Source organism: Trichosurus vulpecula, chromosome 7 (genome assembly GCF_011100635.1).
Source record: "Trichosurus vulpecula isolate mTriVul1 chromosome 7, mTriVul1.pri, whole genome shotgun sequence".
In the NCBI taxonomy this organism is placed as follows: Eukaryota; Metazoa; Chordata; class Mammalia; order Diprotodontia; family Phalangeridae; genus Trichosurus; species Trichosurus vulpecula.
Window position 1 is genome coordinate 72,690,224 of NC_050579.1, and position 14,488 is coordinate 72,704,711.

Genomic DNA, 14,488 nt, shown 5'->3' on the forward strand with positions numbered 1-14,488 from the left:
TTAGCTCTTTATTTTATTCATAAAAACAAAACAGAATAATGAGGCATTATCTAATCTAATGGCATTTGAAATAAAGTGAAGAAATTAACCGAATTGTTTTTCGTGTTTTTATATAGTTATACTATTATAGCTGTAGTAAAACAAAATCTATCATCCAAAAATTATGTGTGAATTTGGGGAACAATTAAATTTATATAATTATGTAAACTGAAGTTTTTTTATATTGCTGTGAAAATTCTTTGTGATTAACTACGAATAACTAAATAAAATGGCCGCAAATCAGTAAGCAGCTGGGTACAGTAATAGGCCCTTGAAAACAATGGCACTTAAAAACTATGTCACAACTAAAAAGTTCAAATCTGTCAAAAACATAGAAATCAATTTACGCCATAAATTAAATTTAAATATCATTTAAATATCTACTATGTACTGCCTTATTGAATCTTTTACTGTAAACTTTCTAAGTTCTTTACTAGTTTATTCTCACAAACATAAGAATCCAAATTTAAATACTACTACTTATTGTACAATAAAAACTGCACAAAATAAAATAATACAATTTTAATTATCTGCTGTTTTAGAAAGAGACAAAAAGTTATAAATTCTGTCATAAATTTTAAGAAATGTTTAAAATTAGAATGATCTAAAGACAAACAATTAGCTGTAATATTAACGGCCCAACCAAGTTAATAGGCAATAGGAGAGTGACCAACCATACAGGAGAAAGGAAAGACTCATGTTTCATCAATAACCGTATCATTACAATTATATTTTTAAGTCACATAAGGAAGCTGCACACGTACAAGATCAAGGTAGAATTAAAATCTTGATGCACAGGGCAACTATTCTGTCATCTACTTTACCCTCAAAAATGTCACTGATTTGCTTGTCAAGGAGAAACTCTAGGTCTGACTCAGTACAGTCATAGTAATTTTAGAAATTCTTATTATATCACTCCCCAAAATATTATGTTGTAAGCTAATATAAATCAGATTTCCCTTTCATAACTCCTTGAAACTTTCTCCCCTTTTGTGGATTTGTTGTTTTCTTCAGCTATTTCTGACTCTTTATGACTCCTTCTTCAGTGTTCTTGTCAAAGATACTAGAATGGTTTGTCATTTCCTTCTCCAGTTCATTTTACAGGTGAAGAAATGGAGGCGATCAGGGTTAAGTGACTTGCCTAGGGTCACACAGGTAGTAAGTGTCCGAAGCCAGATTTGAACTTAGGAAGAAGAGTCTTCCTAACTCCAGGCCTGGCACTCTATTTATTGTGCCACTGTAAATGCCCCCTACCTCCCCCTTTTTTTTGATATCTATGGAATTTCAATACAACAGTTTCTTCTCCTAACTCCCCTGATCATTCCTGTTTAACCTAGCCCTAGCCTCCAAAATGACATTTACAGGTACGTAAATGTTTTTTTCTCTTTAGTAGAAAGATTGTAAGCTTTGAGATGGCAAGAAGTTTGTCTCAGTCGCCCTTGTATTCATCACAGTGCCTCTGCATCTAGTGAGTAATCAGTTTTTTGGTAAATGAATAACTATTGAATTATTGAGATTTATATTATTTTAATTTTTAAGACTTATGAATAGTTTATTAGAAATTAATTATATTTACCAATGTGCCTGGTGGCAAAGGGGATGAGTCATCTGTAGGATACATTCTGGAAACTGGGCACTTAAGAATGTCTGTGCCGTTTGGAACAAGTTTGCAGTAATCCTGAATACACTGTAACCACCACCACACGGCATCTCGGCAATTAAACCTGGCATAAGTTCCTTCACCAAGGAGATTGGGAATGAGTCCATGTCTCAGGGTACCAGCAAATGCTAAAATTATATTCCTGAAACCAGAATTTAAGCATATAATTTAACAAAATCGTTTTTAAATACTAAAGATTAAAAAGGCACATTATATTAGACTCAATCTTATCTTCCCCATTTCTTTAATTTGCCTCACAGCAAATTAGTGTAAGCAATATAAAAAAAAGTTACAATAAAATAAATGTCTAAGAATATAATTATGTAAATGAGAACAAGTTGCTCATGAAGAACATGATATATATTTAAGCTTGGGATGAAAGTCAACTTAATTATCAAGGTATTTTTTTGTTATCATACATTTAAGCCTCACTCTGATACCTAATCATAGTGTGGTGATGACCTTAGGTTCTTAAAAAGTTATGTGGGCAGATTATAAAGCTCTAGTAAGTCTTATTTTGGTAAAGCCTTGAGTATGGGCACAGAGGTTGACCATTTATTGTTCAAGGATTAGCCCACTAAGTTCAGAGAAGTTCTTCAATAGCTTGTTACCAGTGGATGAACTTTTTCTTTCTTTTTTTTTTGGCCACAGCAATTCATGAAACCATCCATTAAAACCTGGAGAGGTTGTGATCTGAGTTTTTGCTACAGTGAACACTCACATTGATGAAATAAATGTATTACAGGATCATATATTCAGAGCTACATGGCGCTTGAGAAGTTACCTCATTCAAAGCTGTTTTACAAGTGAGGAAGGTGAGGCCCAGAAAGGATAAATGACCTGCCCCAGGACAGACCAGCATCAGGCCGCTGAGCCACTTAATCTAACTCAGTCCCTTTGATTACATATGTAGTCTTTTCCTTTACATTCCCGAAGAAACAAGGCAAAACCATGGAATCCACGGGATCACAGTTTCTTGTGTGTAAAGAGAGGGTGCTGGTGAACGGGACCCGGAAGTGCCTATTTTCTAGTTCTTCAGCAAAGCAGTTGGGAAGCTTTTACTATAATGATAAAGAGCCTTAGACTCTTCCACACCCATAGCTTGGCTACTTTTATAAACAGTTAAATAAAAACAGATGCTCATAACATAACAATAGCTAGCACTTATGTATTACTTTAAGGTTTGCAAAGCCCTTTACATATTATTTTATCCTTACAACAATCCTGGAAGGAAGGTGCTATTACTGTCCCCATTTTATGAAGGGAAGGAAACTGAGGAACAGAGAGCTTAAGTAACTTGCTGAGGGTCATGCAGCTAGAATGTGTCTGAGGTGGAATTTGAATTCATGTTTTCTTGGCTCCAGGCCCAGTGCTCCCTCCACTGTACTATGTAGCTGACTCTGTGTATAATTCCAAGTCACTATTCCAGCTTGTTTTCTAAATTGCTTTGACACTTAAAGGGATAACTTTAGTTACTTGAAAAATAACTGAGAAAAACCTCATTCCTAGAAGATACTGAATAAATGAAATGTTATGATGTCTTTTAAATTAAATATACCTTTTAAAGTTACAGGCTTTTAATTCATATTGGTTTGTTTTGTTTTAATCACAGCTGATTAGTCACACACATTGCTGAAACTGGTCAATCTTAGGAGGCAACATAAAGTCAGAGACATATTAAAAGTCAAATAAAAAACAAATGAGATTAGAAATCTGAAAGCACTGCCTCCTCATGGAAAACAAAAAATGGTGTACTAGCAATAAGCAGATCATATCATGTCTATTTTTATACTTAAATGTAGAATAGAAATCATATTTTCTGGCATATGATGTTAAGAGAAGTATCCCTATAATCATCTGTCTTGGTTAATACATCAGAAAAAAACCTCTCATAATATAGGACCTAAATGAAGTATCGCAATGAGTATGTGAAAAGAATCTTATTCTAATATTAACAAGAGAAGATGAATTAAAATAAATTATAATGAACAGGTAAGTAGCAATATTTGTATATGTATGTGAACTGTGATTTAGTGACATCCTACCTGGCTTCTAAATAGCGTCCAGTAATCAGCAGTAGACCTCTAAAAGCGATAAAGGTATCCCTTCCCCAGCAGCGGAACAGACCAGATGAAAAATGAGGTAAGCCTAGTAGAAAATCATAACAAAATATCAATTTTTCTTAATCACAAACTAGGATCACTACAGAACTTCATTTTTTTTTCAGTCACTTTTCAGTCATGCCTGACTCTTCATGAGCCCATTTGGGTTTTTCTTTGCGAAGATTCTAGAGTAGTTTGCCATTTTTCTCCAGCTCGTTTTACAGATGAGGAAACTGAGGCAAACAGGGTTAAGTGACTTGCCTAGGGTCATACAGCTCATAAGTATATGAGGCCAGATTTGAACTCAGGAAGATGAATCTTTCTGACTCTAGACCTGGCACTCTATCCACTAGGCCATGTTGCTGCCTTTCATTATAAAGAAGCATTTCTCAAAGTTTGGTCTGGGAACCTGAGACCCGTACAGAGGGTTTATTATGTCAAGACTACATTTTATAATATTACTAAGGCATTTTAATTTCTAATATGATATATATCAGTAGCTACAAACCACATAAACAAAAGTTCTTTGGGGAGGAAGTCCTCAATTTTTAAGAGAGTTTTTAAGGGGTCCTGAGACCAAAGAGTTTGAGAACCATTGCTACAGAGAAAAAAGAAAGCAGAATTGAAGCATTGTTACTAATGAATATTTTTATCTGAGTTAAATATATACGTATATAAACACATACATTTAAATAATCTTTCAATAGATTACAATTTTTTGATACCAAATTTAAGAAACCTGAAAAGACATATACTCTAATATTAAAAATAATTTCAACAGAGGGTTACTCTTAAGTTTAAAGGCAACAGGTAGAAATGAGTCTGAGATTATGGTTGTTTCTACTACTATGACTAGTCAATATTGAATATTACTCGATACTCTACATTTAAACTCTAAATATTAAATAGCCCATTGGCCTTGCTGTAATTAATTTGATGTTCCATTTTCTTCTATGTCAAGGAAGGTGAAAAAAAAAATCCAAGCTAAACAAATGAAAAAACAAACCCGAACAAAAAGAGAACGCTACAAAGCAAAAAGCAAACAAGAAAGTTCACCCTCCCCTTTACCACCCATTGAAATGGATTACTAGAAACAAAAGCATTCAGAACCACGTGGCTCATATTTCAAGGTCTGATTTTCTTTATCTTGATGGTTCATTAGAAATCTGTATTTTTATGGTCTAAGGATTTGAAGATCATACTTGAATTTTATTGTTTTACATTGATTATTTTAGAGACTAATAAAAATGTACACATCTTTCTAAATTCCTGTCATTAAAAATAAAGACCCTCCTTCACTTGGCAGAACTACTTCATTTTTCGTCATTTTTGTCTATAAAATTCCAATCTACACAGAAGAAAGCAAGGGTTCCTTTGCCAAGTGAATGACTTGAATGACTGAAAGAACAAAAAGGGAAGTAAAAACTGTGGGTAAGTCTGGTGTCTCTCTTTTCATCTGAATATACTGCTTCTATGGTGACCAAAGAGAATCAGCATGAAGCAACACAGCAAAAACAAAGCCGTATTTCAATTAAAGACCACTCCAACAAAAGAATTACACTAGAGTGAAGCAGAACAAATGTCAAAGAATTGGGGGAAAAAATTTACAGAGAAAGAAGACTAAGTCCAAAACATGCTTTGAGAAGCGAAAGATAAGAGAATCTCTTAAAATACAAAACTCAGGTTAGATCAATTAGAACTGTTTCTGATAAAAGTAGATAAATGCTATTATGTCATTACTGAAAGATCAGAGTTGAAATTAGATATCTCTCCATACATGGAAAAGAAGCATTCCTGGAAAGGAAAATTCTGCATAGTAAAACCCATTTTTTTGTACTTGAGTGGAAAAAAAGTTATAATACATTTCTAGAGCAATGCCTTACAAACAAAAAGTAGAGAAGCCAGGTCAAGTTCAACGCTGTTTTGTCTCTCTGCATAGATTCTCATAAAACAAATATAAAAGCCAGAGTACCTCATATAATAGTCTGGTTATTTAATATGAAAGTTAAGGTGGTGTTTCCACTGCTCTGAGGGGCTGTTCGTTCACAGGTTGTCAATCCAAATCCACTAATTCCTTAATTGCTACTTCCAGGGCTTTTAAAGCACTTATTACTCCCTCAGCCTTTTTCTTTTTGCTTTTTAGATAGGCAAGAAAAGTCTTTCCAAGATGGCCAAAACACGAAGAAATGAGTGAAGGGGACCTTAAAATAGCACTATCTATTTTCTGTTTTATCAATTCCATAAAATCAATTTCCACTGAGGATTGTTCTACAATGATATGTAATGAGAAATATCTTCAAATAGGATGTCATGTCCTTTATGTCTTTTATTCACAGCAATCTTTAGCACAGAAATGTGGGGAAAAGGATTTACTTAATCATTATAGAAAAACACAAAGTCATCTTTTAAAGTAGCTTCTGATAGACTCATATGGCAGGAAATTTCTTTTTTTTTCTTTTTTAAAAATTTATTTTATTTTTAATTTATGGAATAAAATATGCATTTTCACAACATAACATCATAAAAAATGATTGCACATGCAACTGGATATCTATTATGTACAACTTGCTATTCCAGGAAATTTCAGAGAAAAAGATGGAAGAGACCAATTTAGAAACCAAAATATATCCAATTAACAACTCTTTGTAGAAATGAGTGTAGGGTTCAGTTGCCAAGCCTTTCTTTCCCTTCTAAGTAGGGTAAAGATATTTAAAAAAATATTTTTAAAAGGTCTTGGTCAGACATTCTTTTAGTACTTTCTGGTATTTTTCCATTCATCTTACTAGGTTTTTCCTGTTTACATTTATTATTTCATTCAGGTTTTATTCTTACTTGCTACTTACAAAGACTGCTAATTTATCATAAATCTTTCAAAGAATGTGAGTGCAACTAAATAGCCGTCAAGGTTTGGTTGACTTAAAAGTACACTGGCAAGAAAAGAGTCTAAAAATTAAATATTGGAGAAAAGTGAACAGGATCAAGGGAGTAAGTAGAAGAGGACTGAATGGAAATAATTACACAGATGAATTTGGCTAGTGAAAAGTCTTCACACCAAACACAGATTATGTACAAAAACCACAACTTTTTTATAGTACCACAAATTATAAATCATCATATACCCTCTTAAAAAAACTACAGTTTCTCTTAGAATATGGTACAGTCATACATTTTAAACATCATATATTTCTTACCAGCAGCTATAGAAACACAGCATTGCTCCTTCTCTCTGGTTACCTCATTTAGTCTGTATGGAACATCAGGAAGCGAGGGAGAAAGAAGGGGAAGAGAGGGGAACTTTCCTACTCCACACATTTGAATTGAACCCAGTGAAAGGTGTTTTACAAATGTTGAACCATTCTGAACAAAGCTGTGATAAAAAAAAGTTAGTAATTATTTAATTTGCATTCCTCCATTCTAATATCCTATCTCCACAGTAATTATCACACATGTGATGCGCTGATAAAGTTCGTTCTGTTGAATAAACATAACTATAACTTATATAGCACTTTTAATTTTTGCAAAGTGCTTTACATGCTATCTTATTTTATCCTTAAATGAGGATAACTCTGTAAGGTAGATGCTATTATTATCACCCCCATTTTACATATGACAAAACTGCGGCTGAGAGAATTTAAGTGACTCATTGTAGGGCCACAAAGCTAGTAAGTGTTTGAGGAAGGATTTGAACTCAATTTTTCCTGACTCCAACTCTAACACATTATACTGAATTATCTGGCTAAGAATTCTGAACTGATTAGGTGCTAGAAGTGGTAGAAAATTCTTTTATTTTATTTCTAATATGAAAAGATCACAATAATTTATTATTACATGGAAGCTTATGAAATAGGAACTTTTGGCTTGGAATTTTATTTTATAAACTTTTCTACCAATTTTGTGTGTTTTTATAAAAAGTGAAATACAATTTATCATTTACTTCTAAGGCCAAAATCTTTACAAGTCTGATTCATCATTATATCAGAAAAAAAAATTTAAGGACTGTTGCAAATAGGACTAAAGTAATAGGTAAAGACACTAAAAAACAAACATTTTTGATAAGTTCTACGATAATATAAAATGACAAATAAGAAAAACTGAAACTAGGTCAACTTTCCCAATGGTGCTTTTTCTGAGTCTTATAGGACAATCTTGTATTTGAGACTATTTAGGTATGAGACTCCTTTAGGCTCCTGTTAATAAATTAAATGGCCACTCAAAATCCTTTCCAAGACTATGATTTCAAGACAAATATTCATTCATTAACTTATTTTCATGTTACTTGTTTATTTAAAATTTGGTATTGTAATTTTGGTACCTTTGATAAAAGAGACTGTAATAAAGTGACTTCACATACATTTTCTTTATAGACATTAACATTTATTCTAGTTTTGTTGGCTATACCTTGACATCTGATTCCATGCTACATCCAGAAGAGTGGTATATACGCCAATCAATATAGCATCAAAGTAACATGGGATAAGATAACGTGGAATCTGCTTCAAATAGAAGAACATAGCTTGCAACCATTTACCGACCTGTTAGAATAATAATTGAAAAGTTAATATAAGTTTGTTTCTAGGCTGGCTAAGTTTAGAAGAAGAAACCAAGCACTTAACTTTACAATCTAGCATTGGAACAGTGAGATTTCCATTCACTGCTAATAAAGGACAATACGAAAAAACAGCTAGCCAAATATTAGAAAACCATGTAAATATAAATATATGAATTTCACAGAAGAGTACTTCTATCTAGGGATAACACTGTCCACCCTAAAAACCAGTTCTACTTACTTCTGCAATAGCTCCTGAGCGTGAAATCAGCCGATTACTGACATAGTCAATCATCCAATCTCCAGACCTTAAATTATTACAAAAAGGATGACCCAGGTCATTCTTTGGTCTTATTTCTGCTAACACAGACATTAAACCTGAAAACAGAGAGAAACATCACGTTCTACTCCAGCTCTAAATCTATGATTCTATGATCTTTTATTTCACTATGGCCAGAGACAATTTAGTGTTATGGACTGGGCTGTCATTTGCCTAATACTCTTCAAGTACAGTGAATGGGCATTTTATGTATATAAAAGATGGGTAATGTGAGACCTCCCTTGGCATTTAAAACTAAAATCTGGGTGATGAACACGTGAAAGATACTGTGTACGGATCATGGAAATGAAAGGTGTACTGCAAATTCTGAGAATCACTTGGACTTGGGAGACAAATCTCCCATCAATGAGACGTATGTTTGTCTTGGAAGCCTTCAGAAAGGACTGGGTCTGCTTTGTGTGACTTGGATGTTCTTGTTCAAAGGGCTGGCTGGTCTTGGGGCTTCTGGCATTAGGTAAAAAATCTAATGTATGCACAGCTTTCTTCAAGGTACAAAAAATTCCTATATAAATTAGGTTGTAGTCAACAGCTATGAAAGATGATTAACCATCTCCTTCCCCAAAAGTAGGTGTGGGTAGGAGGATAAACATGAAGGTAATGAACCTATCTTTCTAGCAGGCAAAAGTAATGTCTATGGTAAATTGTATATGTAGGATTACAATGAAATAGGTTTCTGAAGTGACATGAACACTTTCAGGTCTAATGACAAGAAGTCTGGAACTTAGACATAAATGAAACATATCTGGCACTCCTATGTGTCTGGAACCTCTGTTCCATGACATATCAAAGCAATGGCAGTAAGACAAGCTTACTTAACAGTACTGGACTTACCTTGCATACACTGACATGTAATGGAACAGGATACTGTCACTGATTCAGAAATTAACCTAGACAAGACTCTACTATTTCCTTTTTTCTTTTCAGGCTGTCTCTCATGCCTAGAATGTTCTCCTTCCTCACCTTCATCTTTTGGAACCCTTGGTTTCCTTCAAAGACTCAGCTAAAGTTCTACCTTCCACATGAAGCTCTTCCTGATTTTCTCAGATGCTAATATACTCCTTCCACAAACTGCCTTGTATTCATTCTGTGTGTATCACATATTCACTCAAATAACACTCACATGTAGGCAAGCTCCTAGAGGGCTTGAGGGTGAGGGCTATTTTCCTTGTCTTTGTATCCCTAACACTTAGCACATAATACCTAGCTCTTTAAAAAGCACTTTAAAGCTGGCAGAACTCTTTACAAATATTATTTCATTTTATTATCCATATTATACAAAGTAGGCACTTGTTTATTTGTTTCAGTTGTATCTGACTCTTTGTGACCCCATTTGGAGTTTTCTTGGCAAAGATACTGGAGTGGTTTGCCACTTCCTTCTCCAGCTCATTTTACAGATGAGCAAACTGAGGCAAACAGGGTTAAGTGACATGCCCAGAGTCATCCAGCTAGTAAGTGTCTGAGGCCAGATTTGAACTCAGGAAAATGAGTCTTCTTGACTCCAGGCCTGGCACTCTATCCACTGTGCTACCTACAGACTGACTCTTGTTATAAAAGAAATCCAAGTCAAACCATTTACTTATAGGCACAACACAACAAAAGATCTTAGAGGGGAATATAAAAATCAATTCAACAACCGTTTCAGTACCTACTAATTGTAAAGCACTGCCAGCTGGGGAAGATACCAAAATACATAACACGTGGCTCCAACACTGCTAAAGATTTGCAGTCTCTCAGGAGGATACAACACATACAAAAGTAACTGTAACACAATATAGAAATAGAAGCCACAACACTTTCAGTTCTCCAATTTAGCTAAAAAGAGGCTTAAGCGTTCTTGAACTTGCTTACCTTGAAGTCCTCCATATTTAAGGGATGACCAATTTGGAATATTATAGCATCCTCCACCATCTTCTTGTTCTTCTGACTCACAGCGATACAGTAATTGGTTTAGGTCAGCCAAAGTTAATTTGGATGCTATTCTAAGAATAAGAAAATAAGTAAGGACAAATGATTATTTCATCTACCAAGTTCAAATATTGTAGCATGCTTCAATATTTATATGATCTGTGATTCCATTAGCACAAGTCCTATAGTACATTAACATCCAATTCATCTCCCCAAAGTTAAATACTACTTTAAAATGATTGTGGAAACCTCAGTAAGACTAACTGAACAAAAAGGCAAACTACAAAATAGCTCAACTACCTGTCAATAAAAATACAGAAAACAATGGAACTGCTTTTAAAACCGCATTTCAGTTAATGTTCAGAACTGAACAAATCCAAATATAAGGATTCCAATCGATTTCAAACAACCTACCCACCCTCTGTGATTCTTATTCATGGCCTCCCATAAGATTTCCCACAGAATACCCATCCAACATGCTAGGAGCCTTCTTTGTATTCTCTTATGGTATGGATGCCAGTTCCACTAGTTGTTCTTCATTTTGGCACCTGACTGGCTTTATCTCTTCTGGTCATACATTTCTCCAATTATGTCTTTTAGAGTGTCTTCCCTACAATTTCTCATTTGTAACATGTTGCAGCATTCTTACACTCACCATATGCTGCTCCACTGCTCTTTGGGTAATCCTTAATTTCAACTGTTTGAAAATCACTTGGGAGGAAGCTTAGGGTCATTAAAAGAATTATAAAATTTCTCAAAGGCAATCCAACCCACTTTCCTCTTGTTCAATTCAAGGTTAGCTCATCACTGTTCATTTGCAGATGTGTACTGTTGGAAGGGCACTATATGGGTTCATATCCAAACATTTATCATACGACATAATACATTCACTGTTACAAGGTTCCAGGGCTTGATAAAATTAACCTAGGCCCTAGGGTTATATGCAAAAATGAACATCTGAAATCTGTCACCATCTGTAAGGAATTTTTTTTTTCTGACTTGGGCTTTGTTCTGGACTTCCTCCATGACAATGACAAACACCTGTGGGTGAATATTCATATCCCTGTTTCATGTCTCACTTGATATGAATAATAAGTGTTGAACAGGGTGTTGTTACTTTTTTTTAATTGCATCTTTCATTTATTTATTTATTTAACATTTTTAGTTTTCAACATTTATTTCCACAAGATTTTGAGGTACAAATTTTCTCCCCATTTCTACCCTCTCCCCTCACCCTAAGATGGCATAAATTCTGATTGCCCCTTTCCCCAGTCTGCCTTCTCTTCTATCACCTCAGTCCCTGCCCATCCCCTTTCTTTCTTGTAGGGCAAGATAGATTTCTGTACCCCATTGCCTGTATATCTTATTTCCCAGTTGCATGTAAAAACAACTTTTTTTTTAAACATTTGTTTTTAGAACTTTGAGAGTGTTGTTACTTCTTAAAAGAAATTGTATAAGATTTTGACACATTCACAGGAGTTACCTTGTTGGAGGTGAGCCTTTATAGTGGAGATTTATTCTACTGGGTAAAATTATTTTTTGTAGTCAACAAAAAATAGCACAGGGGAATCTTATATTCTATACATCTTCCAGTCAATGTTATGATTGAAAAAATGTAGCCTAAAGTGGAATATCATTTTTGAAGGCCTGGCAGTTCCCTTCAAATATTTTCATCAAGGGCAGCATTGATGCATGAATTCATGTGTAGATTATTCTAATACAAATTTTGTACATATAGGTCAAGAGTTATTAATGTTGTCTTGGTCATTTTTTTGGGTAACAAAAGGTCCCAAATCTCCACAAGCTTCCAGCATTTTTCACTTTTTTAGCTACTCTGAGAATTGCTCCATTAATGCCTCCAAAACAATGCTGCCTCCAGTACGAATGAATGCACTGATCTAGGTACTTTTCTCATTTTTGTTTTCTTTAGTGCTGTTGCCACTTCTTCAAGCAGCACTTTGGAATTACAGTGTAAGTGTGGTGGGCTCCATTATATGTAAACTCATCAGTTTTTAAGGATTTCACATTTAAAACACCAAGTGTGAAATGAAGGTTTATTATGGATTGTCTAAAAACTGAATGATTATTAGTATCCTGTGCCTCCTTTCCTGCCACTCTGCCAAGAACTGCCAAATTAACTGTTGGGAAAAAATATTATAAAAGTCCTTTGGGTTGTCATATTCTTCAGTTTGGGAAACTTATTTTCTTTTTCAAATCCCCCCAGTTTTGTGTTTAAAGAGTTTTTAAACTTCTTCCATGTTCTCTGTGTAGAGAACCTGACTATTGTTAACAGTGTGCCAGTGAAAATGACAATGGATTTGGAGCTGCAAGAGCTTGAGTCTTGATTCTGCCATTAGTAATCATTGCCACCTGGTATATGTATGACCTTGGGCAAATCATGTGATCTCTATAAATCTGTTTCTTCTTTAAAATGGGATTATTAACACTTATTTGTTTCATAGAGCTGTATCAAATGAGGAAATGTATTTTTTGCCAAATATTTTGTAAACTGTAAAGAACCAGAAAAATGTCAGCTATTTTTATTACTAATTACCTCGAGCTATTAATTGAAGAATTAATTAAGGCATGCCCCATATATTTAACCACTGACACACAAACTGTTATTTGCTTACTGCTTTTCCATCTTCCCCACTAAGAGGATGCTCGGTTCCTCAGCACAGCTAGGCTAAGAACTGATTAGGTCTAGACAATGGCACCACAACATGGTAGTTATCATTTACATAGCACTTCTTAATTTGGTTTTATAGTCTTTTTTAAAAAAAGTTTCATACCTAATTCAGTGATCTATCCTTTCTCTCTTTTATTGATAAAAGTGTTTAGATATAAAGTTTCCCCTAAGGACCACTCTGGCTGTGTCCCTAAAACTTTTGTATGTTGTACTTGGTTTGGTATGTTGGGGGCTGGATTAATGCTCACTTGGTTTCTCCTTAGATTTCCCAATCACTATTTGGTCTGACAGTCTTAGGTCTTTGTTGGGGTTATTGGGTTGCATTGCTTTCTTCTACCCATCCAAGTTGACTGGTCTCTGTATATGGCACTTTTTTATATCACAAAAGAAGCAGAGCCATCAAATCTTAACATTATTGAAAGTGTACAAAAGATGATCACTTCTGAAATCTCTGCCAAAGTATCCACCCTCTTCTCTCAATCAATAACTCAACAAGCATTTATTAAGCACATACTCTGTGCAGGGCATTGGCTAGGTACTGGGGACGCAAAGACAGACGTGAAACTCCCTGCCCTCTGGGAACTTATATTTGAACAGAGGAGACAATATGTACATATATAAATATATACAAATAGATACGAAGTAATTTCCTGGGAGTGGGGGTAAGTTCAGAAAAGAGCTTGTGCAAAAGGGGGCAACTGAGCGGAACTTTGAAGGAAACTAAAAATTCTAAGAGGCACAGGTCAAAAAGGAATCCATTCCAAGAATGGAGGACAAACTCTGCAAAGGCATATAGAAAAGGAGATCAATGAATGTATTTGAAAAACAGCAAGGTTAGTTTGGATGTCCCATAGATGTCCAGGAGAGATGTAAAGCTGTAAGGTAAGAAGGGCACACCAGAATCAAGTTATAATGGTCTTTAAATGCACAGATAAGTCTGTACTTGCTGCTAGAGATAATAGGGAGCCACTGGAGTTTACTGAATAGGGAGCTGATTGACATGGTCAAACCTGTAGGAATATCAATTTGACTGTTGTGTGGAAGATTGGAAAGGGAAGAGAATTGAGGCAGGAGATCAATTAGGAAGCTATTGCAATAGCTAGGTGAGAAGTGATAAGGACCTGGCCTTTAGTACGGTGGCCCTATAGTGCCAGCATTCAAGATAAACAGTATTTCTTAACTATTTTTTCGTTTAATTACTTGCATC

General features: G+C 34.7%; 1 protein-coding gene across 1 annotated transcript in view; it reads right to left on the reverse strand.

Annotated features, from left to right (window-relative positions):
* AGL (amylo-alpha-1, 6-glucosidase, 4-alpha-glucanotransferase) overlaps positions 1–14,488 on the reverse strand; it is a 74,182-nt gene that overhangs the window by 14,640 nt on the left and 45,054 nt on the right. The window contains exons 21-26 of the mRNA XM_036769035.1: positions 10,536–10,666; positions 8,589–8,725; positions 8,200–8,333; positions 6,993–7,168; positions 3,745–3,847; positions 1,616–1,841 (exon numbers count right to left, since the gene is read on the reverse strand). Of these exons, the coding sequence (XP_036624930.1) occupies positions 1,616–1,841; positions 3,745–3,847; positions 6,993–7,168; positions 8,200–8,333; positions 8,589–8,725; positions 10,536–10,666 (907 nt within the window). The remainder of the gene's footprint in view (positions 1–1,615; positions 1,842–3,744; positions 3,848–6,992; positions 7,169–8,199; positions 8,334–8,588; positions 8,726–10,535; positions 10,667–14,488) is intronic.